Here is a 26,710-nt window from a genome sequence, read left to right on the forward strand (position 1 = left end):
AGTAAGTAAATAAATAAATAAATAAATAAATAAATAAATAAATAACTTTTAAAAAAGTGATATGTTTATGTGGGGAGAGGGTTGAAGTACATGTAGTTAAATTTTAACATTTGGGAAATCTAGGTGAAGAATACATGGGAATTTTAAGATGTTTTTCAAATTTTCTTTCAGTCTGAAATTATGTCAAAATAAAAATTTTAAAGAAAAAAAAGTATAGCTGAATTATCACTAGCAAAATCAACAGAGAAATGACAGATTAGTAAGAAACATGCAAGGCATACAACAAAGGAATCCTGTCCGAAATATATAAAATCAACAAAAAAAAAGAAGATAATAGGCAAAGAAAATATGCAGGCAGTTCACAGTAAAATAAATAAAAATGGCTTCTAAACACACACGCACGCACACACACACACGCAAGAACCCCACCACGTTCATATTAAAATATGGTTAAGGGATGCATGGATGGCGCAGTTGGTTAATTGTCAGACTCTTGATCTTGGCTCAGGTCATGATCTCACAGTTTGTGAGTTCGAGCTCTGCACTGGGCTCTGTGCTACCAGCACAGTGCCTGCTTGGGATTCTGTCTCTCTTTCTCTTTGCCCCTCCCCAGCCTATTCTCTCTCTCTCTCTCTCTCAAAATAAATAAACTTAAAATATGGTTAAAATATGTGCATAGTTACCTTTTTCTCATTTCAGACTCAGAAAAAATTTGACAATCCTTTAACTTCTATAAAGTTAAAATATCCCCAACCCAAAAATCTATGTAAAAAGTATACTGTATACTTTCTGACATGTAAAAACATTAGCTACAAACAAATGCCCATCAAAATGTGATAGGGTGGGGCGCCTGGCTGGCTCAGTCAGGAGAGCACGTGACTCTTGATCTCAGGGTCCTGAGTTTGAGACCCATATTTGGTGTGGTGATCATTTTTTTTAATATGAAAAAAATGTGATGGAGTAAATAATAATGGTACATCCATTATCAATGCATATATAGAATATATACAAGTAACATTTAAAAATGTGATACAGATATGTGTACTAATATCCAGAGTAATTAGCCAGCCATGCTGATTTTCTGCTTAAATTCCAAAGATTAAAATTGGCAGAGGAATGTGGGGATTGCATTTACTGCATATTCTCTTGTAATGTTTTAAATTTTAAGCAAGTGCATATATTATCAGTAATAGATGAACTATATTTTCTCATAGAACTAAATGATATAGCTGTTGTTTTAACAGAATCTATTCATTCTGCAACTGAAATCTATTAATTCTTTCTTTCCAATGTTGATATCAATATTTGCATTTTCTCATCTTATTTCATATGCCATATTTTCTAATACTATGTTAAACAATAATGGCACCAGTTGAAAAACCTAATTGCTGATTTTTAAAAGTTTATTTATTTTGAGAGAGAGAGTGTGAGTGGGAGGGGCAGAGAAAGGAGAAAGAGAATCCCAAGCAGGCTCTGCTCTGTCAGAGAAGCCCGACACAGGGCCCAAAATCCCAAACTGTGAAATCATTGACATGAACCAAAATCAAGAGTCAGACACACTTAACTGACTGAGCCACCCAGGAGCCCCCTAACTACTGATTTTAATTCAACTATTTATTTCTACTTAAAATAATTTGTTGTTGCTATTAGCAAAATAACTACATTTGAGTAGTTTCTAACCATGCCTATTTTATTAGTAAAGAATGATGAATTGATCAAATGCTTTTCAGTAAATATTGATATTAAACCTATTGTCTTAAACCTATTGTCTTATGTATTTATTTTTTAATTTGTAAGTTTATTTATGAGAGAGACAGAGACAGCATGAATGGGGGAGGGACAGGTAGCGAGGGAGAGAGAAAATTTCAAGCAGGCTCTGCACTGTCAACACAGAGCTCGATGTGGGGCTTGAACTCATGAAACCTCGATATCATGACCTGAGCTGAAACCAAGAGTTGGAGGCTTAACCCACTGAGCCACCCAGGCGCCGCTCCTTTCTCTTTTTTTATATGTTTATTTTTGAGAAAGAGCAAGAGCAGAGAAGGGCAGAAAGAGAGGGAGACAGGATTGGAAGCAGGCTCCGTGTGGGGCTCAGGAACTGTGAGACCATGACCTGAGCGGAAGTCAGAGGTTTAACTGACTGAGCCACCCAGGCGCCCTGCCTTTCTCTTTTAACTTAGGTTATTCTCACTGATATCCCATCACTTTTGAATTTCAGGATTAAAATCATTACTAGTTTTTATTTTATATACTGCAAGATTCATTCTATGTGCTAAAATGTTACGAGTGTTGCATCTATGGTCATAAGCTACAAGTTAATAAATAATTCCTTATTTTTGCATTATTTTTAGTATGATGGCTTTATAGTGATGGCGTATTTTTAAATTTCAATGAAGCAATGAAAAGAAATAAAAATATATTGGGAAATGCTACCTCTAGGATTTGGAATAATTTGAATTAATAAAATTATCTGGTCTCTAAACATACCAAAATCAGATATGAATCCAACTTTTCATGTTGTTTTTTAAAAATCAGCTTTATTGATATAATTTACATACAATAAACGGCATCAATTTAGTGTTCAATGCATTTGACAGTTGTGTACATCTGCAAAACCACCAACACAATAAAAATACAAAACATTTTCATTATCCTAAAAACATTCCTTGCTCCCCTTTGATGACCATCCCTCCCTTCACCCCCAGCCCCAGGCAACCACCAATCTGATTTTTGTCACTGTTAGTTTGCATTTCCAGAATTTCATATAAATGCAATTATTCAGTATGTTATACCTTTATGTATGGCTTCTTTTACTCAAAATGACTTCAATTTATCTGTGCTGTTGCACATGTCAGTAGTCATTGCTCCTTACTGCTGAATAGCACTGTAGTAGTCATTTATGGATATGCAACATTTTGGATATTTATTCACTTGATGATGGACATGTGAGTTATTTTCAGTTTGAGGCTATTATGAATAAAACTATCCACAATCAAGTATAAGTCTGTATGGGACATAAGTTGTTGGTGCTTTTGGGTTAAATATGGGGAGTGGAATGACTAGGTTGTAATGGTAGCTGTATGTTTTAACTGCTTAAGAGCTTGAAAACTATTTTTCAAAGTGTTTCTGCCATTTCAAATTTCCACTTGCCACAAATGAGTTCCAGTTGCTGCACAACTTCCAACATGTGATGCTGCCAAACATTTTGATTTTAGTCATTGTAATGAGTGTATAGAGGTATCATTGTGATTTTAATTTGTATTTCCTTAATGGCTAATGTTGAAAATGCTTTCTTGTCCTTCTTGGCCACACCACATCTCCTTTCATGAACAACCTTTGAATTTGTTGCAATTTTTTAATTAGATTATTTGCTTTCTTATAATTGGGTTGTAAATGTCCTTAAATTTTCAGGATACAAATCTTTTGTCAGATATCTATTGCACATATTCTCTCCCATTCTGTATCTTGCCTTTTCATTTTGTTAGTAGTGCTTTTCAAAGGATGAGTTATTAATTTTGAAAAGTCAAATGTATCTTTTTTTTTCTTTTATACTTCATTATTTATGTGTCCTATTTAAGAAATATTTTCCTAATGTCCTGGTATATTTAAAAATTTTTTTTTAATGTTTCTGTATTTTTGAGGGACAGAGACAGAGCATGAGCTGTGGAGGGGCAGAGGGAGAGGAGACGCAGAATCTGAAACAGGCTCCAGGCTCTGAGCTGTCAGCACAGAGCCCGATGCAGGGCTCGAACTCACAGACTGCGAGATCATGACCTGAGCCGAAGTCAGACGCCCAACCAACTGAGCCACCTAGGCGCCCCTGTCCTGGTATATTTTAAATGGTTGCTCTGTATAATGATATTTAGCATCTATTGTAAGGTTATCAACTTTTTTCATTTCCTTCTTGATTTGGATCAATTCCCTCTTGCCAGGAAATCATTCATTTACTCTAGGTAGTATTCTCTCTCTTGATCCTATTAATGGATACAATATCAATTGTGCTTCTTCTTACTCATTTCAAATCTTAATGTAAATTTGCTATCTCTTTACCTTATTTAACCTTATGTGGGGGATCTACTGGGGTTTTAAAATATTTTTCTACTTTAAAAGAAAAAGGACGGATTACTTTATACATCTTGATGCCTGAATAAATTTAGGCACGCTTTCAGATACAAGAGAAACCTAGAATAGAATGGCTTATGTAAAATCTGCTTATTTCTATCACCTGGCAAAGTCTGGAGCTAACTTGCTATTAGTGTTGACTAAATATTGTCACGACCAGTGTCTCTGATTCTTTCCCCTAGGAATGAGAGAAGGTTGCCATGCCACTGCCCCAGGCATCATGTGCAAGGACAGAAGGTGGGTAAATTAATGGCAGCAGCTAAATCTGTCCCTTTTTAGGAAAGCAAAGGTTTTTCCGGAACACACCTATCAGTGTTTTGCTTTTCCTGGCCTGAGTCAGTCACCGGGCAAACTAACAGCTTCAAAAGATGCTAACAAAGTAAGCAATAAGGGAAGAGGATTGGAATTGCTTAGCAAACGCAACACTGTCTAAAACTGTGAAAGTGGCTATCCATGCCCAAGAAACAAATAATCACTTTTCCTAAAGATACACAACATATACCAAAAAAGACACTTAAAAATCTTCTAATATGTGAAGCTTAACTAAGACTAGAAACTCAGAAACTATAATAGACAGACATATTTAAACATGTAAAAAATAAAATTGTGTGAATGAGAAAATATATACAAAGTCAAGAGTCAAGCAATAGTTTTCTTAAGAGTTATTACCATTGACATACAAAAAGCTGTTACAAATTGACAATCCAAAAAAATAAATAAATAAATAAATAAATGGTGTATAAAAAGGCAACTCACAAAAGAGCAAGGTATATGGCCAAGAAACACTTAAAGAGGTCCATTAATATGTAAATCAAAAGTAGTTATCACTTTGAAATCAGAAAACTTCTCCAAGTTAAAAAGTAACCACTATTTTTAGTATAGGGGAAACCGTTTTATACACTAATGTTGGAAATATGAAATGCAAGTCTTACTCCACAGAGATCTGGCAATTTCTTTAAATAAGAAAACACAGATGGGGCGCCTGGGTGGCTCAGTCGGTTGAGCATCCGACTTTGGCTCAGGTCATGATCTTGCTGCAGTTCATGAGTTTGAGCCCCGCTTCAGGCTCTGTGCTAACAGCTTAAAGCCTGGGGCCTGCTTTGGATTCTGTGTCTCCCTGTCTCTCTTCTCCTCCCCGGCTCACACTGTCTCTCTTTCAAAAATAATAAACATTTTTAAAAATTAAAAAAAAAAAACCACACTCATACGTGTGCACGTATATTAATGGTCTATATGACCAAGTAAAAAGAAAACTATGAAGTTGACAACCATTGCTCATATGGTGACAGACTGTTGCAGTGGCTGGAGTTGCTAGAAGAGTGGACAAAGGGGGCGCCTGGGTGGCGCAGTCGGTTAAGCGTCCGACTTCAGCCAGGTCACGATCTCGCGGTCCGGGAGTTCGAGCCCCGCGTCAGGCTCTGGGCTGATGGCTCAGAGCCTGGAGCCGGTTTCCGATTCTGTGTCTCCCTCTCTCTCTGCCCCTCCCCCGTTCATGCTCTGTCTCTCTCTGTCCCAAAAATAAATAAACGTTGAAAAAAAAAAAAAAAGAGTGGACAAAATCCAAAATTCAATAAATAAAACATGTCACATTTACATAGTTTTATGTGTGTCTACACGCACTTTTAATTAAAAGAAAGGCTGATGTCTGGTGGGGACACTTCTGTCAATGAGTTGGCATTGTTCCCCATTGGGGTCTTCATTTGGTGGGCTCCTCTCCTGAGTATTGTCTTCTCCTACCTCTATATTACCTCTACTGCCTTGAGGATCCGCTCCTTAGAGGGGAGGCAAAAGTCCTTCCTACTATGGCAGCACCATGTTCACATTCGTATGGCCCCTCACTCACTGGGGGAAGACCAGCTGGTCTCCGTCCTGTATGGTGTTGTCATTCCCGTGCTAAACCCCATCATCTGCCCTTGAAAGAATAAGGGCATCAGAAAGGCTTTGAAAGTGGCGGCAGAAAAGGTAGCAGCCTTCAAATCTCATTTCCCTTGACTTGTACTGTTTCTTTTTCTATGATGATTAGTAATAGAAAATTACCCTACTGACACAATCTGGTTGTTTCTTGCCAACATTACTAATAAAACTCTAAGAATTAAAATTTCAATGATAAAACAAATGGGGCAAAATGTTAACAATAGATGAATTTGGGTAAAGGGTTACTATGTATTTTTTGTACTCTTCCTATTCTTGAAACACTTCTATCTGTTCTATGCTTTAAATGATTTCCACATAAAAAGTTTAAAAAGTTTTAAAAAAGGCAATTATTGGGCTGGCCTATTTGTCCCCACTGGTTTGAGACACAGGCATGAAATTTAACCAATAAACAAAATGAATTATATTTCTTGTGAAATTTGCTTCTATGGGAATACTTCTTCCTGTAACAAATTTAGTATCCTCCCAGTATGAAGTTTATGGCATTTTAAGAAAATGATGTATTTGGGTGCATCTGGGTGGCTCAGTAGCTTGAGCACCCAACTTCACCTCAGGTCATGATCTCACGGTTTTTGAGTTTGAGCCCCGCATCGGGCTCTGTGCTCTCAGTTCATAGCCTGGAGCCTGCTTCAGATTCTGTGTCTCCCTCTCTTTCTGCTCCTCCCCCACTCACACTCTGTCTCTCTCTGTCTCTCAAAAAATGAATAAATGTTAAAAAAAATTTTTTTTAAAGAAAATGATGTATTTGAAAAGAAAATTTGATGTATTAAGAAATGATTTAATTCTTCTCCATTGTCTATGATGTCCAGTAAGATACAACTCATGGACAAAGACTTTTTGACATACAGCAACTCTGTAGGATAATTTACAATTGGTTCAAACTTACATGAGAAGCCTTTCTCATTTTCAGAAAATACATAATTTCACTCATGCACAAATACTGAATACTGAAAACTGATTTCTGAATGAAGATATTTTCACACAAAGTGCATTAATTTTGTCTACTTCCAGCAGACATTTTATGATGATTTCTACGTGGTTCTTCAAGGAATTGCTTTTATAGGTTTCTCTCTCCAAAATGAGTTTCCGGGAAACAATAAGCTTTTGGCCTGTTGTTTCTCTCATGTGTGAATTTGCTGACGTTCAGAAAGCTGACTTTTCAGCAGATGATTTTTCTGGTTATTGTATACATAAGGTTTCTCTCCAGCATGAATTCTGTTATATAATGAAGTAATGATTTGTGAATGAAGCCCTACTCACATTTACTAAGACAGAAAACTACTCTCTCCTATGAATCATCTGATATATAAATGTTGGTTTGAGTTAAAGTTTTCTTACATCTACTGAATTCACAGAATAAGATTCCTTTTAAAAATTAAAGTACATTGCTAATTAAATTTACATTGTAAAACTTTTTAAAAAGTTCTGCTGTAAATACAAATGAACTATATTATAGTTCTGGCATAAAAAGATATGTCTAATTCACACTACTCTCCTTCTTGCACATGCATCCAATCTATACTATCCTTGGAGTTCCATCTAAGTAAATTAGCTCCCCCCATTCCACCCAGAACTGTTCCATCATCCATTCCCCAATTTCCAGTGCCCCTTCAAATATGTGGAGGTCCACAAAAGGAAGTCTTCCTTTCTCCTAGATGTTACCATGTTGACAGAAGGTAACATATCTTCTTTTTTTGGCTTAGTAATGTAGAATTGTTGCATGTATGTATGTATTTATAAAGTTTATTTTGAGAGAGACAGAGAGACAGAGAGAGAGAGAGAGAGAGAGAGAGAGGAGGAGGGACAGAGAGGGAGAGGGAGAGAAGAGAGAATTCCATAGGCTCTGTACCAGCTATGCAGAGCCTGATATGGGGCTCAAGTTCACAAACCATGAGATCATGACCTGAGCCAAAACCAAGAGTTGGACACTAACTGACTGAGCCACCCAGGTGCCCACATTTTTAAAAAATGTGCCTGGGAATAAACAGGTTGAGAATCACTATCTCAGTGATCCTTCTAAATTAGTCTTTAAAATCCTTATTTTCAAACCCCTGGGCTCATACACCAGCCTTCATTAACTTAATTTCCTATTCATTACCCAAAGGAAAAAAGCCACACTATTAAAAAAGAAATATGACAGTCTCAATCTCCTTTTGCCAAAGATTGGCAGCTACCATAATAAAGTCTGATACCACCACAGTCAGTTTTCTCTTAGGTTTCAAAGTTTACAAAATCTTCAACAAAACAGTAAATGCCTTAACTTTTAGCCACAAAAATAGGGAATGGTGTCACAAATCAGTGCATTTTCACTTTTAAATTAGCTTGGAAAATTCTGGTAATTTAAAAAATATATTTCTGGACTCCACACTCCTTAGAAAGGAACAGTTATTGGGGTGCCTGGGTGGCTCAGTCTGTTAAGCATCCAACTTCGGCTCAGGTCATGATCTCACCATTTGTGAGTCTGACCCCACTCAGGCTCTGTGCTGACAGCTGGGAGCCTGGAGCCTGCTTCAGATTCTGTCTCCCTCTCTCTATCCCTGCCCCGCCTCCACTCTGTCTCTCTCAAAAATAAATAAACATTAAAAAAAAAAAAAACTTTAGGGGGGCCTGGGTGGCTCAGTCGGTTGGGTGGCCGACTTCGGCTCAGGTCATGATCTCGCGGTCCGTGAGTTCGAGCCCCACGTCGGGCTCTGTGCTGACAGCTCGGAGCCTGGAGCCTGTTTCAGATTCTGTGTCTCCCTCTCTCTGACCCTCCCTGTCTCAAAAATAAATAAAACGTTAAAAAAAATTAAAAAAAAAAAAAGAATAAGAAAAAAAAACTTTAAAAGAAAGGAACAGCTATCTCAGGGCATTGAAAACTTCTGCTAATGATTAGACAGAGCAGGTAGTACAGACAAGTACTTCCTTTGAGAACTAAAAATGGTGGAAGAAAATATTAAATATACTTAATTTTGTGATGGCACTGGAGAGCTACCAGGAAGTGAGAAAATACAGGAATAGGATTAGAGATAAGACATAACCTCTGGAGTCTGGGACTATTAAAAAGAGGTGTTTGCTAATTTTTAAAGCAAATACCAAAGAAGAGAGGTTAAGACAGTTTTTAACAAATTTATGGACCTAATGGGACAAATACTAAAATTAAGTTCCTTCACAGAATGAGGCACCTAGAAAATCTCTCCAAGTCCTACATCTCTAGGGTGAAAAACACCAGACAAGCCTTCCCTGGGACTGGAGGCCAGTCTCACACTCTCAGTACAAGACTGGACGAAGACAGGCAGGGGTGCTTATGCTCTTGCCTAGTCCTACCTGTTAGAGTCAAAGGCAAATTTTCTCTGGAAGATGATACCATCCAGACCACCTCAGTGTCTCTGCAGTGCCTAATATATAGTGCCTGGTAGCTGATTTAAAATTACCAGGTATAGGGGAAAACAAGCATTACCAAAATCTGAAACAACGAATGGAAAAAGGTTTACAGAGGGTCTAAATAATGGGGCAATCTCTAGACAAAGCAGAGGAAGGCATGAAGCAGAAGCATACTTGGTATATATAATAGCAAGAAATTTCCCAAAAGGTAAAGAAAAAAACTACCAAGCTACAGATTTGTAAAAAAAAAAAAAAACACAGCAAACCCCAAACAAGCACACAGAAAATCACACCTAGGCATGCCACTGTGAACTGCTGGCAGCCGAAGATAAGACAAATTTTGAAGGAGGGAGAGAAAAGGGAAAAAAAGCACATTATCTTCAAAGGTACTTACATTGAAAGCTTATTTTCAAAAAAAAAAAAAAAAAAAAAGGAAAACATATATGGATTAATATAAATGAACATGGACTCAAATGACTGACCACATCAACTACACACAAAATCCAAATGCATGACATTAATACCATGTAAACCAAGAGGGAAATAAAGGAGCTAATGTTCTAGCTCCTCACCTCATCTGGAAAGTGGAGAGGGGACTCATTTATTTTAGCCTTCAATGAGTGAAGTATGCATACAGTATTAACATCTGATGCAGTAAATTTTAAGGCAAAAAAGAACATCAGTAGCAATAAAAACAGACATTTCATAATAATTAAGTTTCAATTGACCAGAAAGAGTATAACAACTCTAAATCTGAATGTATGTAAAAACAAAGACTCAAAATATAAGAAAAAAATGGGTTAATCTACAGGAGAGACAAATTCACAAATATTCTGGAAGATGAAACACTGCTTTTAGAATCTGTTAGAAAAAAAAAGATTTAAAAAAGTCTGTAAGAATACAGAGGGTCTGCAAACACAATCGGATTAGTTTGTAGACACTGGGAGGGGACAGAGAATTACTCTTCCGAAAGTGCAACCCTGTCTTCTTAGAAAACAAACTCAAATGTGAACAGTAGTGTCCCATAGTCACCTGGCACGTAATGGACATGCAGAGAATGTACCAACAAAACTTCCATGGAAGGAAAGAATTCTAGGTTTTGAAACCCATTTTCTTAATTTGTCTCTTTTCCAAACAGAAATTTTAAAAAATATAGACTTCTGTGGATGAGGCTGACAGTCCAAAGTGCTGACCTCTGGATCTGTGACCTGAGTCCCATGGCCTCAGGGCCAGCCCTGAGGTGACAAGTAAGGAGTCTGTGGGGCTGCTGTCTACCTCATTGGTCACTCTGGGGACACAGCTGGGATAACTTTATGCCTCTTGGGTGTGAGTTACCTAGGCCATGGCAGGGAATTAATAAATACAGGAACATACTGGTTAATAACTAAAGAGGCCTATGAATATTCAAGTAGGCCTGTGGTTCTGATTACCAATCTCAAAGTCAAATAAAAAAAGTGTTTATCCAAATTTCCACACACTAGTAGATACTATAAATAATAAATAAGAGTGGCTTCTTCCAAAAGGGGGGGGGGGGGAAAGTCCTTTCTTTGTGTCTTTAATGTCAATTTTCACAAAAAACCTCTGGCTTCTCTTCATTATAGACCTGAACTGTCTACACTTTTGCCTTGATTTCGGCGTCCTTGGACGATGAAAAAATTTTTTTAGCTCTCTGCTCATTAAGAACTTCCTTTAGTCAATATCGAGTATTTTGGCTACCCAGGGCGTGAGAAGCTCAACAGCCCTGAACTTATGAAGCTGCTTCTCCACAACATGAAACAAGAAAGACTAAGTCCTCTCCTTGCAGATTTGCTATTATTTCCAGGGGCTTGACAATTCCAGTACCTGTCCAGTAACTACGTGTGGCCATCACACATCGCTTAAGCTCTTCCTCCCAAGTATCTCCCGCAAACGTGTAGCTGGACATCAGCTCTGTAATCCAGACATTCCTACTTCTGACCAGAGGTAAGGTGGCTTTGGTTACCTCCTGCTTCTTAGTCACATGGTAGCCTCTCATTCCTTGGTATCCCCACACCATGATTGTGGCACTGGACATGCTACTTCCCCAGTGTCAGATTTCTGATGTATCCTGAGCTGTGGCCTCCAGTTTAAGGCTTTCTTAAAGTCACTGCCTTTATAGGTCTTTTGTTTAGTATGAATTTTCTGGTGTTTAATAAGATTTGATCTGATAGTGAAGGCTTTTCCACACTCAGCACATGTAAATGGTTTCTCTCCTGTGTGAATTCGATGATGCTCATGGAGTTGTGACTTCTTAATGAAGGCCTTCCCACAGTCACTGCATCCATAGGGTTTCTCTCCAGTATGAATTCTCCGATGCCGATTTAAGTGTGATTTCTGGATGAAGGACTTCCCACATTCAGTACAAATATAGGGTTTCTCTCCTGTATGAATCCTCTGATGCATAATTAGTGTTGATTTTCTTGCAAAAGCTTTCCCACATTCGCTGCACTCATAGTGTCTCTCTCCAGTATGAGATTGCTGATGTATATGGAGGCCTGACTTCCGAGTGAAGGCTTTTCCACAGTCACTACATTTATAGGGTTTCTCCCCAGTATGAATTTTCTGGTGCGTAAACAGATTCGATCTGTCAGTGAAGGCCTTTCCACACTCAGCACATCTGTAGGGTTTCTCTCCTGTGTGAATTTGCTGATGCACATGGAGTTGTGACTTCTTAGTAAAGGATTTCCCACAGTCACTGCATTCATAAGGCTTTTCTCCAGTGTGAATTCTCTCATGTGTAATAAAATGTGACTTGTGGAAGAAGGCCTTTCCACATTCAGTGCAAACATAAGGTTTTTCTCCTCTGTGAATTCTCTGATGCATACTTAGTGTTGACTTCTGGATGAAGGCTTTCCCACACTCAGTGCATTCATAATGTCTCTCTCCAGTGTGGCATTTCTGATGTATCCTGAGCCGTGACTTCCAAGTGAATGATTTTCCACAATCACTGCATTTATAGGGTTTCTCTCCAGTATGAATTTTTTGGTGTTTGATGAGATTTGACCTGTCAGTAAAGGCCTTCGCACATTCAGTACATATATAAGGTCTCTCTCCAGTATGAATTTTCTGGTGTATAATGAGATTTGTCTTGTGAGTGAAGACTTTCCCACATTCTGTACATATAAAGGGATTCTCTCCCGTGTGAATTCTCTGATGCACATGGAGTTGTGACTTCTTTATAAAGGATCTTCCACAGTCACTGCATTCGTAAGGTTTCTCTCCAGTATGAATTCTCTCATGTGTAATAAAATGTGACTTCCGTATAAAGGCTTTCCCACATTCAGTACATACATAGGGCTTTTCTCCCGTATGGATTTTCTGATGCATACTTAGTGTTGATTTCCTTGTGAAGGCTTTTCCACATTCAGTACATTCAAAGTGTTTCTCTCCAGTATAATTTTTTTTATGTATATTGAGGTTTGAATTCTGAGAAACATTTTTCCCACATTCACTGTATTCATAGGGTTTTTCTCCAATATGAATTCCCTGGCATCTGAACAGATCTGACTTCTGGATAAAGGCTTTTCCATATTCACTGCATTTACAGTGATTCTCCTCAGTGTGAGTTTCCTCATGACTTGACTTGAGGCAAAAGTCCTCCTCATATTCAGTGCATCTATAGGGTTTCTCTCCTGTAGAAGCCTTCTGAGGTACAGCAAGCTGGGGCTTCTGAGTGAAGACTGTCTCATATTTGCTGCATTCATGCTGTTTCTCCTCAGTATAGATACTTTGATGTGCAAAGAGGTGTGACCCCTGGGTGAAAATTTTTACAGAATCAGAAAATAAATTGAGATTCTTCCCAGTATGAATTTTGTGATGTTGAATGAGAGCTTGCTTATGACTCAGAAGTTTCTTACACTGATTATATTCACAACCATTCATTTCTGTATGAGAATTCATAGGAGTGAAAATATTACCATATCCAATAATCTTATCAAGATTTTCTATTGCATTGTTTCTATAATTACATAAGCTTACAATAGGCTTCAAACTCCTTCCAAATGAGTCATAGTTCTGGAGTCTTTTTCTTGCAGGAACAAGGTATGTGTTCACATGATCAGTTTTCCCAGTGTCCTTATATTCACAGTCTCTCTCATTAGCTACTGTTTCCTTGTCAACAAAGGCGACATGACTTACACTTTTGTTCTGGTATTCCTCACATCTCTCCGTCTGTTTGTCATCTTGCCACAATTCTTCTAAAATGGAATAATATGGGTCATCTCTTGTAAACAGATTAATTCTCTCAAACCGTATTGAAACTTCTTCAGACGTTCCCTGCTGTAAAGTTTCAAAACCAATATCCCCATCTAAAAAAGAAGGAAAAAATAAAAGACACAAAGAAGAGTTAAGAACATAGAAGGGATAATATATACAGGTGATTTAGGGTGAATACAGAGAACTGTGAGAAGTTTATATAAATTTAACAAATATGTATGCAAATATATAAAACATAAAGAATACAGGATTTGTAATAGATTTATATGTGGGACAGCAGTAAAATGAACCCTTACAGTACATTTACTAAACAAGCAGTGGCAGCTAGATGTGCCAGGCACCGTCCTAAGTTCTATACTACCTCACGTAATCATCACACCCTTTCGCGCTTGGTGTCACCCTTGTCTTTATTTTACAGACGAGGAAACTGAGCCACAGAAGAGTCAGGTAATTTGCCTAGATCAAATGTTTAGGAATTGGAGAAGATGAGCCTCAAACTGAAGCCATGTCAGCTCCATGTACATTAGCAGAAATACACAGTAAGGTGTCAGAGGGGCAAAGTGACAAACTATGTGGCTTAAAAGAAGCGTATGGGTCTAGCTTCTTATCATCCTCATTATTCTTATCCTATCATTCTAGTTATCCTTCATCCACTAATCTCCCACTTTCTCTTTCCCTATTAATCACTGTGCCCTAAACAGCAATTTATTTATGCACAGTGAAACTACTGCAGCTTCAGTCATTCTGACTTAGCCAAATGGCAAAAAATATCCATGATTCGATTCTTTGTTCTGGTTTGGGGTGCAGAGATACATGCACTCAACAGGAGGCATATAACAGCAGACAGGGGTGGCTTTGTGAAGCAGGGCCTGAAAGCTGTCAATCAAAACGTGTCCTCTTCCTTTCTTTGGTTTACAAACCCACTGAGAGAAGAATTTGTCATGTGTTAGATAATAGGCAGTAACGTCAGTTGGGATCCATATACCTATGACAGGATAAACGTGGTGTTTTGAACAATGAAATCTATTAGTAGCACCTAAGATGAACTAGTAAAAAAATATGGAGGTAGCACATCCAAGTAAGGTTAGAATAAACTAAAGGCTTGAAGAAATATAGACATGGTTTTGAGTAAGAGGAGGAGGGCATCTAAGTGATATTTTCTAAAAGAGAAAGGTTAGTAAAAAGAGCAGAAAGAATTATTTGAGAAGATGTATCACAGGGAAAGTAAAGAACCACAATAGAACATGATGAAATTTTGAAAGGTGAGCTATCTACTCTTAGCATGCTGCACTGGACCTGCTCTTCCTTCATATAAGCGGCCACCAGATGGACCCTTAAATGCAAAAGCCATCAGTCATTCCCCTGAGTATTCTATACAAGGGCCAATGCTTGCTTGAGACACACAATCAACAGTGACAGCATTAAGATTCGTTTCCCTGAGCCGAGCCTAGTGATGATCACAATTTATGCTGGAATTGAGACCCTTCATTTCAATCTGAGACACACAACTGTCTCTAAATGGCAATTATAACTTTCAACTTGGGTTGGTTATACATATGACAGAGGCTCATAGGACTCAGCAAATGTAGCATAAAGCAGCAAAGTTCTAAGTATGTAGTCACCAGCAGGCAGGTGAAACTGATAGCAAAAGAGAAAAAAAAAAAAAAAAAGACCCCTGTGGCACTGGTGATCATCTTGACATCCTGCTCACTGCACCAACTGTTAAGCTGCCTGCAAAGAAAGGATGGACCCCCACCCCAAATTTGGTTCAGATGTCAAGACTGAGGATGTAATACACACACCAACAAGGTATGAACAGGTTCATTACTTAGCACAAGCAGTCAGGCTGACCACTCCTGTGCAGCTTCCCACCAGCACCGAGGGAGGGAGCACCTGTGCTTTCTTGTAGATTTGCCCAGATGTGGGGCAGAAGGCAAGGAGAGAGGGGTGAGGCTTAGGAGATGTCAGCAGTCAGACATCAAAAATGAAGTCAGATGTGACACCTAAAGCACAAGCCACAAAACCAAAATCAACAAGTGGAATTGTATCAAACTTAAAAGATTCTGTGCTCACAGCAAAAGAAACCAACAACAAAATGAAAGGAAAGCATACAGAATGGGAGAAGATATTTGCAACCATGTATCCAATAAGAGGTTAAAATCCAAAATAGATTAAAAAAAACCTGTAAGACTCACTAGCAAAAAACCAAATAACCTAATTAAAAAATGGGCAAAGGACAAGAATATTCTATCTAGCAAGGCTGTCACTCAGAATAGAAGGAGAGGGGATGCCTGGATGGCTCAGGTCATGATCTCACAGCTCATGAGTTCAAGCCCTGCATCAGGCTCTGTGCTGACAGCTCAGAGCCTGGAGCCTGCTTCAGATTCTGTGTCTCCAGCTCTCTTTGCCCCTCCCCTGCTTGTTCTCTCTCTTGTTATTTCCCTCTCACTTTCTCTCTCTCTCTCTCTCAAAAAAATAAACATTAAAAAAATTAAGAAAAAAAAAAAAAGAATAGACGGAGAGATAGAGTTTCCCAGGCCAACGAACTTAAAGGAGTTCGTGACCACTAAACCAGCCTTGCACGAGATCCTAAGGGGTACTCTGTGAGTGGAAAGCAAAGACCAAAAGTGATAAAGACAAGAAAGGAACAGAAAAATCTGTAGAAACAACAAAACAAGTAATAAAATGGCACTAAATGCATATCTACCAATAATTACTCTGAATGTAAATGGATTAAACGCTCCACTGAAGATACAGGATGTCAGAATGGATAAAAAAATAAGACCCTACAGGAGACTTGTTTTAGACGTAAAGATAGCTGCAGATTGAAAATGAGGGATAGAGAAACATTTCCCATGCAAATGGACCTCAAAAGAAAGCCACAGTAGCAATATTGTTATCAGACAAACTAGATTTCAAACCAAGGGCACTATATCATCATAAAGGGGCCTATCTAACAAGATCTAACAATTGTAAATATTTATGTCCCCAACATGCAGGCACCCAAATATATAACACAATAACAAAAGTAAAGGAACTCACTGATAATGATACCGTAATATAGTAGGGGACCCTAACACCCCACCTACAGAAAGGGACAGATATCTAAGCAGAAAATCAACAAGTAAGCAATGGCTTTAAATGACACACTGCACCAGATGGACTTAACAGATATATTCAGAACATTTCATCCTAAAGCAGCAGAATACATACAGTTCTTCTCAAGTACATATGGAACATTCTCCAGAATAAATCACGTTTTAAAATACGTGGAAACAAATGAAAATGAAACACGATGGTCCAAAACCTTTGTGATGCAGCAAAGGCGGTCCTAAAGGAAAAGTATATACCAATACAGACCTACCTCAAGAAGAAAAATCTCAAATACACAACCTAACTTTACACCTAATGGAGCTAGAAAAAGAACAACAAGCAAAGTCTAAAGCCAGAAGAAGAAAGGAAATAATAAATATTAGAGCAGAAATTATATAGAAACAAACAAACAAACAAAAAAGACGATACAATGGATCAGTAAAACTAGGAGCTGGTTCTGTAAAAAAAAATTAATAAAACTGATAAACCCCAAGCCAGACTTATCAAAAAGAAAAGAGAGGGGCGCCTGGGTGGCGCAGTCGGTTAAGCGTCCGACTTCAGCCAGGTCACGATCTCGCGGTCCGTGAGTTCGAGCCCCGCGTCGGGCTCTGGGCGGATGGCTCGGAGCCTGGAGCCTGTTTCCGATTCTGTGTCTCCCTCTCTCTCTGCCCCTCCCCCGTTCATGCTCTGTCTCTCTCTGTCCCAAAAATAAATAAAAATGTTGAAAAAGAAGAAAAAAAAATTAAAAAAAAAAAAGAGAGAGGACTAAAATAAATAAAATCACAAATAAGAGAAATAACAACTAACACCAAAGAAATACAATTACAAGAGATTATGAAAAACTATATGCCAACAAATCGGACAACCTGGAAGAAAAGGATAAATTCCTAGAAACATAAACCACTATAACTGAAACAGGAAGAAACAGAAAACTTACACAGACCTACAGCCAACAAAGAAACTGAGTCAGTAATCAAAAAACTCACAACAAACAAAAGTCCAGGGCCTGATGGCTTCACAGGGGACTTTTTTTTTTTTAAGTTTAAGGGGAAAGTGGGTGATGGGCATTGAGGAGGGCACCTGTTGGGATGAGCACTGGGTGTTGTATGGAAACCAATTTGACAATATATTATATGTAATATTTAAAAAATTCTCTCTCTCCTCTTCTGCCCCTCCCCCACTTGTGTTTTCTCTCTTTCTCTCTCCCTCTCTCTCTCTCTCTCTCTCAAAAAAAAAAAAAAGATATATGACAGGCTGACTGGTACATGAAAAGATGCTCACTCATCATCAGGGGAATGTGAATTAAAACCACAATGCGAGGGGCACCTGGGTGGCTCAGTCGGTTGAGCATCCGACTTCAGCTGAGGTCATGATCTCACAGTCCATGAGTTCGAGCCCTGCATCAGGCTCTGTGCTGACAGCTGAGAGCCTACAGCCTGCCTCGGATTCTGTCTCTCTGCCCCTCCCCTGCTCATGCTCTGTCTCTCTCAAAAATAAATAAAAACATTAAACACACACACACACACACACACACACACACACACTGCAATATCACTTCATGCCTGTTGGAATTTCCATCATCAAAAAGACAAGAGATTACAAATGCTGGCACAGATGTGGAGAAGAGGGAACCCTTGTGTACTGTTGGCGAGAGTATAAACTGGTACAGCCACTGTGGAAAACAGTACAGAGGATCATCAAAAAATTAAAAATAGAACTGTCATCTGATCCAGCAATTACACTTCTGGGAATATATCCAAAGGAAACAAAAACACTCATACAAAAACATATCTGCAACCCCACATTCCCTGCAGCAATATTTACAATAGTCAAGACATGGAAACAACCTAAGTGTCCATTGATGAATGAATGGATAAAGGTGTAGTGTACATATACAACAGAATATTATTCAGCCATAAAAAAAATGAGGAAATCCAACCATTCGCAACTACGTGGATGGATCTGAAAGCATTACGCTAAGATAAGTGACAGAAAGATAAACACTACATAAGTGATAATCTCACTTACACGTGGAATCGAAAAAAACCTAAATTCATAGAAAGGAAATCAGACTTGTGGTTACCAGAGGCAGAGGGTAGGAGAAGGGGACTGGAGGAAGGTGGTCAAAAGATACAAAACTCCAGTTATAAGCACCAAGGACATGATGCACAGTATGGAGACTAGAGCTAACATTCCTATACAGCATGTAGGAAAGTTGTTGAGAGTGATCCTGAGTTCTCATCACAAAGAAAAAACAATTCTCCCTTTTTTCCTTCTTTTCTTTTTATTGTATCTATATGAGCAGATGGATTTTATCTGAACCTATGGTTCATTTCACAGTATATGCAAATCAAACCATCATGTTGTTTATACAGTGATATATGTCATGGATTTCTCAATAAAATTGGAAAAATAAAGTCAGAATCTATTAGATATATGATGAGATGTTCAAAATATTTTATTAGAGAAACACAAATTAAAGTAATAACTAGAAATTATAATCTATTGGATTAGCCAAATTATTAGAAATTCTTAGAAACTGGGGCAGGGATGGAAAGAAACTGATTCCTTGTACACTCATGGGACTGTAGAAAAGCACATTCAATCTAGAATAATGTGGTCATACTTCATCAAATAAAATATTATAACCCAATGATAAAGAAACCCCATTACTCTTCCTCAAGAAATTCTCATTACCAAAGAATAATTCATGAAGAAATTTATTCCCGTACTAATTGTAGTAGCTGGGAGGCTGGACAAGTAAAATGTGATGTCTCTCCACACTATGGGATGCTATGCATCAGTTAGAAGCAATGAACTAGATGGGGCACCTGGGTGGCTTAGTCGGGTCAGCATCCGACTTCAGCTCAGGTCATGATCTCATGGTCCATGGGTTCCAGCCCCGTGTCGGGCTCTGTGCTGACAGCTCAGAGCCTGGAGCCTGCTTCGGATTCTGTGTCTCCTTCTCTCTCTGCCCCTTCCCTGCTTGCACTCTGTCTCTGTCTCTCTCTCTCTCTCTCAAAAATAAATACACATTAAAAAATATTTAAAAAAAAAGAAGCAATGAACTAGAAAAACACATTGCAACATGAGCCAATTTAGTGCTAAGAGAAAAAAAAGAAACTGAGTAGGACATATAGCACAGTACCCAGAGTACCATTTCTACAAATTAAAAATACCAACAATTTAAATTTTACAAACACTCACAAATTCAAGGTTTGAGAGCCAACATATCAATTACATTAGAACAGTTACCTCTAAGGATAAAAACAAATATGGGGACTGAGAATTAAAAGAGAGAAATAAAGAAACAAAATGGGGGAGGGGATGTTAGGTACACTGATAATGACATTAACTACAAACCAAGGAATATAATTAACTGAATTTCCTGTAAACAAAGTACAGAAACTTTTTGTAAAATGTCAAAATAAGTAAATTAGTTAGAAAGGTGAAGTCAGTGTTGTGTTACACTAGCCAAGTAAAAAGAAAATGTCAGGAAACATAAACTAATGTCATAAATAGTAAAACGCTGCCCCCCAAATGTAGTAATGGAACTCTCTAGGTCAACAGCTGGAGGAGAGACATGGGACATGATACAAGAGGGCACCTCTAAGTGACAATTCAGAAGCATTAAGGGGAAAGAGAGAAAATGAAAAGAAACCAGCAATAGTGTAACCCACAGTAATTTTTTAAAAAGGTAAATCAATGAGTATCTAAATGTGTAAGAGAAGGATTTAAGACCATGATGTGATGGAGGTAAAGAGAATAGAAATGCTAGAGAAAGGGAGAAAAACCATAAAGCAGGATCCTAGATCCAAATTAAGAGCAATTATAGAACATTCCCTCCTAGAAAGTCAAGGAAAGAAAAGGACACTGATACGGGAAGGGGCCTTAAGGTAGGAATGGCCTTCAGATATCTAGGGACTGCACCCACGCCACCATGCAGTTCCAAAAGTGCAGAATGTTACAGAAATGTCCTACTGACAGTGCCCCACAAGCCCAGCTGCTGCCCATACAACACACTCTCCATGCTCGCAGTCCCCTACTCACTGAGACAATTGTGACTTGAAATGTCACCATCCAGCACACATGGCTCTTCTTGTTCCAAGTTGAAAATGACTTCTGATTTGGGAACTTGACACCCTATCAACAGAAAATGACAAAAGACTTGCTTTCAGAGGCCATTCAATGAAGCATTCCATTTACTTTTCAGAAAAGTTCATGCAGAATAGAGGTATATTCATAACACACCAAATGAACAATTACTAACATAGAACAAATAGGATAAGCTATTACACACTTCAGATGACCTGCAGCCACTTTTTATATGAAATTTATTGTCAAATTGGTTTCCATACAACACCCAGTACTCATCCCAACAGGTGCTCTCCTCAATGCCCATCACCCACTTTCCCCCCACCCCTCAACTCCCATCAACCCTTAGTTTGTTCTCAGTATTTAAGAGTCTGTTATGGTTTGCCTCCTTCCCTCTCTGTAACTCCCCCCACCCTTCCCTCCCCTCTGGTCTTCTGTTAAGTTTCTCAGGATCCACATATGAGTGAAAACATATGTGATCTTTCTCTGCCTGACTTATTTCACTTAACATAACACTCTCCAGTTCCATCCACGTTGCTACAAATGGCCAGATTTCATTCTTTCTCATTGCCAAGTAGTATTCCATTGTATATATAAACCACATCTTCTTTATCCATTCATCAGTTGATGGACATTTAGGCTCTTTCCATAATTTGGCTATTGTTGAAAGTGCTGCTATAAACATTGGGGTACAAGTGCCCCTATGCATCAGCATTCCTGTATCCCTTGGGTAAATTCCTAGCAGTGCTATTGCTGGGTCATAGGGTAGGTCTATTTTTAATTTTTTGAGGAACCTCCACACTGTCTTCCAGAGTGGCTGCACCAGTTTGCATTCCCACCAACAGTGCAAGAGGGTTCCCGTTTCTCCACATCCTCTCATCTATAGTCTCCTGATTTTTTTTCATCTTAGCCACTCTGATTGGCGTGAGGTGGTATCTGAATGTGGTTTTGATTTGTATTTCCCTGATGAGGAGTGACGTTGAGCATCTTTCCATGACCTGTTGGCCATCTGGATGCCTTCTTTAGAAAAGGGTCTATTCACGTCTTCTGCCCATTTCTTCACTGGATTGTTTTTCGGGTGTGGAGCTTGGTGAGTTCTTTATAGATTTTGGATACTAGCCCTTTATCCGATATGTCATTTGCAAATATCTTCTCCCATTCCGTCAGTTGCCTTTTAGTTTTGTTGATTGTTTCCTTTGCAGTGCAGAAGTTTCTTTATGTTTATGAGGACCCAAAGTTCATTTTTGCTTTTAATTCCCTTGCCTTTGGAGATGTGTCAAGTAAGAAATTACTGCGGCTGATGTAAGAGAGATTTTTTCCTGCTTTCTCCTCTAGGGTTTTGATGGTTTCCTGTCTCATTCAGGTCCTTCATCCATTTTGAGTTTATTTTTGTGAATGGTGTAAGAAAGTGGTCTAGTTTCATTCTTCTGTAGGTTGCTGTCCAGTTCTCCCAGCACCATTTGTTAATGAGACTGTCTTTTTTCCATTGGATATTCATTCCTGCTTTGTTAAAGATTAGTTGGCCATACATTTGTGGGTCCAATTCTGAAGTCTCTATTCTATTCCATTGGTCTATGTGTCTGTTTTTATGCCAATACCATGCTGTCTTCATGATTACAGCTTTGTAGTAGAGGCTAAAATCTGGGATTCTGATGCCTCCCGCTTTGGTCTTCTTCTTCAAAATTACTTTGCCTGTTTGGGGTCTTTTGTGGTTCCATACATATTTTAGGATTACTTGTTCTAGCTTCAAGAAGAATGCTGGTGCAATTTTTATTGGGATTGCATCGAATGTGTAGATTGCTTTGGGCAGTATTGACATTTTAATAACATTTATTCTTCTAGTCTGTGCGCATGGAATGTTTTTCCATTTCTTTGTATCTACTTCAATTTCCTTCATAAGCTTTCTATAATTTTCAGCATACAGATCTTTTACATCTTTGGTTAGGTTTATTCCTAGGTATTTTATGCTTCTTGGTGCAATTGTGAATGGGATCAGTTTATTTCTCTTTCTGTTGCTTCATTATTGGTGTATAAAAATGCAACTGATTTCTGTATATTAATTTTGTATCCTGCGACTTTGCTGAATTCATGTATCAGTTCTAGCAGACTTTTGGTGGAGTCTATCGGGTTTTCCATGTATAATATCATGCCATCTATGAAAAGTGAAAGCTGACTTCATCTTTGCCAATTTTGATGCCTTTGATTTCATTTTGTTGTCTGATTGCTGATGATGCTAGAACTTCCAACACTATGTTAAACAACAGCGGTGAGAGTGGACATCCCTGTCGTGTTCCTGATCTCAGGGGGGAAAGCTCTCAGTTTTTCCCCATTGAGGATGATATTAGCTGTGGGCTTTTCAAAAATGGCTTTTATGATGTTTAAGTATGTTCCTTCTATCCTGACTTTCTTGAGGGCTTTTTGATAGAAAGGATGCTGTATTTTGTCAAATGCTTTTTCTGCATAGATTGGCAGGATCTTTGCAGATCTTTTCTTTTATTAATGTGATCTATCACATGGATTGATTTGCGAATATTGAACCAGCCCTGCAGCCCAGGAATGAATCCCACTTGATCATGGTGAATAATCCTTTTTATATGCTGTTTGATTCGATTTGCTAGTATCTTGTTGAGATTTTTGTAGCCATATCATCAGGAATATTGTTTTGCTGGGTCTCTGTCTGGTTTGGGAATCAAAGTAGTGCTGGCTTCATAGGATGATTCTGGAAGTTTTCCATCCCTTTCTATTTTTTGGAACAGCTTGAGAAGGATAGGTATTATCTCTGCTTTAAATGTCTGGTAGAATTCCCCTGGGAAGCCATCTGGTCCTGGACTCTTCTTTGTTGGGAGATTTTTGATAACTGATTCAATTTCTTTGCTGGTTATGGGTCTGTTCAGGTTTTCTATTTCTTCCCATTTGAGTTTTGGAAGTGTGTAGGTGCTTAGGAATTTGTCCATTTCTTCCAGGTTGTCCAGTTTGTTTGCATATAATTTTTCATAGTATTCCCTGATAATTGCTTGTGTTTCTCAGGGATTGGTTGTAATAATTCCATTTTAATCCATGATTTTATCTGTTTGGGTCATCTCCCTTTTCTTTTTGAGAAGCCTGGCTAGAGGTTTATCAATTTTGTTTATCTTTTCAAAAAAACAACTCTTGGTTTCATTGATCTGCTCTACAGTTTTTTTAGATTCTATATTGTTTATTTATGCTCTGATCTTTATTATTTCTCTTCTTCTGCTGGGTTTGGGGTGTCTTTGTTGTTCTACTTCTATTTCCTTTAGGTGTGCTGTTAGATTTTGTATTTGGGATTTTGCTTGTTTCTTGAGATAGGCCTGGATTGCAATGTATTTTCCTCTCAGGACTGCCTTCGCTGCATCCCAAAGCATTTGGATTATTGTATTTTCATTTACATGTTTCCACATATTTTTAAATTTCTTCTCTAATTGCCTGGTTGACCTATTTACTCTTCAGTAGGGTGTTCTTTAACCTCCATGCTTTTGGAGGTTTTCCAGACTTTTTCCTGTGGTTGATTTCAAATTTCATAGCATTGTGATCTGGAAGTGTGCATGGTATGATCTCAATTCTTTTATACCTATTAAGGGCTGTTTTGTGACCCAGTATGTGATCTATCTTGGAGAATGTTCCATGCACACTTGAGAAGAAAGTGTATTCCGTCACTTTGGGATATAGAGTTCTAAATGTATCTGTCACGTCCATCTGATCCAATGTATCACTCAGGGCCCTTGCTTCTTTATTGATTCTCTGTCTAGATGATCTATCCATTGTTGTAAGTGGAGTATTAAAGTGTCCTGCAATTACCACATTCTTATCAATAAGGTTGCTTATGTTTGTGATTGTTTTATCTATTTGGGTGCTCCCAAATTCAGTGGGTAGACACTTATAATTGTTAGCTCTTCTTGATGGATAGACCCTGTAATTATTATATAATGCCCTTCTTCATCTCCTGTTACAGCCTTTAAAGTCTAGTTTGTCTGATATAAGTATGGCTACTCCAGCTTTGTTTTGACTTCCAGTAGCATGAGAGATCTCACTTTCAATCTGAAGGTGTCCTCAGGTCTAAAATGCATCTCTTGTAGACAGCAAATAGATGGGTCTTGTTTTTTTATCCATTCTGATACCCTATATCTTTTGTTTGGAGCATTTAGTCCATTTACATTCAGTGTTATTACTGAAAGATATGGGCTTAGAGTCATTGTGATGTCTGTAGGTTTCATGCTGGTAGTGGTGTCTCTGGTACTTTGTGGTCCTTGTAACATTTCACTTACAGGGTCCCCCTTAGGATCTCTTGTAGGGCTGGTTTAGTGGTGATGAATTCCTTCAGTTTTTGTTTGTTTGGGAAAACCTTTATCTCTCCTTCTATTCTGAAGGACAGACCTGCTGGGTAAAGGATTCTCAGCTGCCTATTTTTCCTGTTCATCACATTGAAGATTTCCTGCCCTTCCTTTCTGGCCTGCCAAGTTTCAGTAGATAGGTCTGCTACTACCCTTATGTGTCTACCTTTGTATGTTAAGGCCCGTTTATCCCTAGCTGCTTTCAGAATTCTCTCTTTATCCTTGTATTTTGCCAGTTTCAGTAGGATATGTCATGCAGAAGATCGATTCAAGTTATGTCTGAAAGGAGTTCTCTGTGCCTCTTGGATTTCAATGCCTGTTTCCTTCCCCAGATCTGGGAAGTTCTCAGCTATGATTTGTTCAAGTACACTTTCAGCCCCTTTCTCTCTTCTTCTTCTGGAATTCCTATGATACAGATATTGTTCTGCTTGATCGCATCACTTAGTTCTCTAATTCTCCTCTTGTACTCCTGGGTTTTTATCTTTTTCTCAGCTTCCTCTTTTTCCATAATTTTATTTTCTAATTCACCTATTCTCCCCTCTGCCTTGTCAATCTGTGCTGTGGTCACCTCCATTTTATTTTGCACCTCAATTATAGCATTTTTTTAAATTCATCATGACTATTTTTTAGTCCCTTGATCTCTGTAGCAATAGATTCTCTGCTGTCCTCTATGCTTTTTTCAAGCCCAGTGATTAATTTTATGACTATTATTCTAAATTCTTGTTCAGTTTTATTGCTTGTATCAGTTTTGATCAATTCGTTAGCTGTTGCTACTTCCTGGAATTTCTCTTGAGGAGAATTCTTCCGTTTCATCATTTTGGCTAGTTTTCTGTCCCTTATGCGTTTTAAAAGCTTGTTGTGTGCTCTGCACCTGTGAACACCGTTATATTAAAGGAGGCTCACATATACTGTCCAGAGCCGGGCCCTTCAGGAGGTGTTTTTTAAGGGATTGTTACTTGCTCTCTGTTTTTGTGACTTCGGTTATTTTATTACCCTACTCGTAATAATATTTTGGACCCTCCACCAGATGTGCTTTGATTTATTCCTTGGAGTAGCCCTGTAAAGGAAAACAGACAGACAAACAGGAGACAAAAACACCAAATACACAAATAACACAAACAAACAAAAATCTAAAGACTAAAAACAAAACAAAAAACAAAAAAACAGACTACAAGAAAAGAAGAGGGTGGAGGTGGTGTTGATGGAAGAGCACATACAAGGACAGAAATGACAGGAGTGGGGTGGAGCGGGGGGGAGGGGGAAGAAAAAATAAACATTGATTAGGCAGAGAGACTAAAAGGCTTAATCCAGAGAGAGAGAAAGGAAAAAAAAAGGAGGCGGGGAAAATGAAATGAAGATAAAGTTACCCAGAGAAATTATATGGCTTAATTATTTCAGAGAGAGAGAAAGGACTGTAAAGAAGGAGGTGTAGAACATGTATCAAGACAATGGATTAAATATGTCTGTTTAGACAGACCAATAACCAGAGTTATTGGGAGGGAAGAGATAAGGAGGAGAAATGG

General features: G+C 38.3%; 1 protein-coding gene across 2 annotated transcripts in view; it reads right to left on the reverse strand.

The window, feature by feature from the left end:
• Nucleotides 1-8,814: 8,814 nt before the first annotated feature.
• The window catches only part of ZNF484 (zinc finger protein 484), a 32,795-nt gene continuing 14,899 nt past the window's right edge, over nucleotides 8,815-26,710 (reverse strand). For both annotated transcript variants that reach the window (XM_047100451.1, XM_047100447.1), the window contains 2 exons: nucleotides 20,794-20,886; nucleotides 8,815-13,742 (listed from right to left, as the gene is read on the reverse strand). In XM_047100451.1, the coding sequence (XP_046956407.1) occupies nucleotides 11,428-13,742; nucleotides 20,794-20,886 (2,408 nt within the window). In that variant the 3' untranslated portion in view covers nucleotides 8,815-11,427. The remainder of the gene's footprint in view (nucleotides 13,743-20,793; nucleotides 20,887-26,710) is intronic.

Source organism: Lynx rufus, unplaced genomic scaffold, assembly GCF_022079265.1.
Source record: "Lynx rufus isolate CCGP_SWC_20201006 ecotype Redwood Valley unplaced genomic scaffold, mLynRuf1.p SCAF_10, whole genome shotgun sequence".
NCBI classification, from domain to species: domain Eukaryota; kingdom Metazoa; phylum Chordata; class Mammalia; order Carnivora; family Felidae; genus Lynx; species Lynx rufus.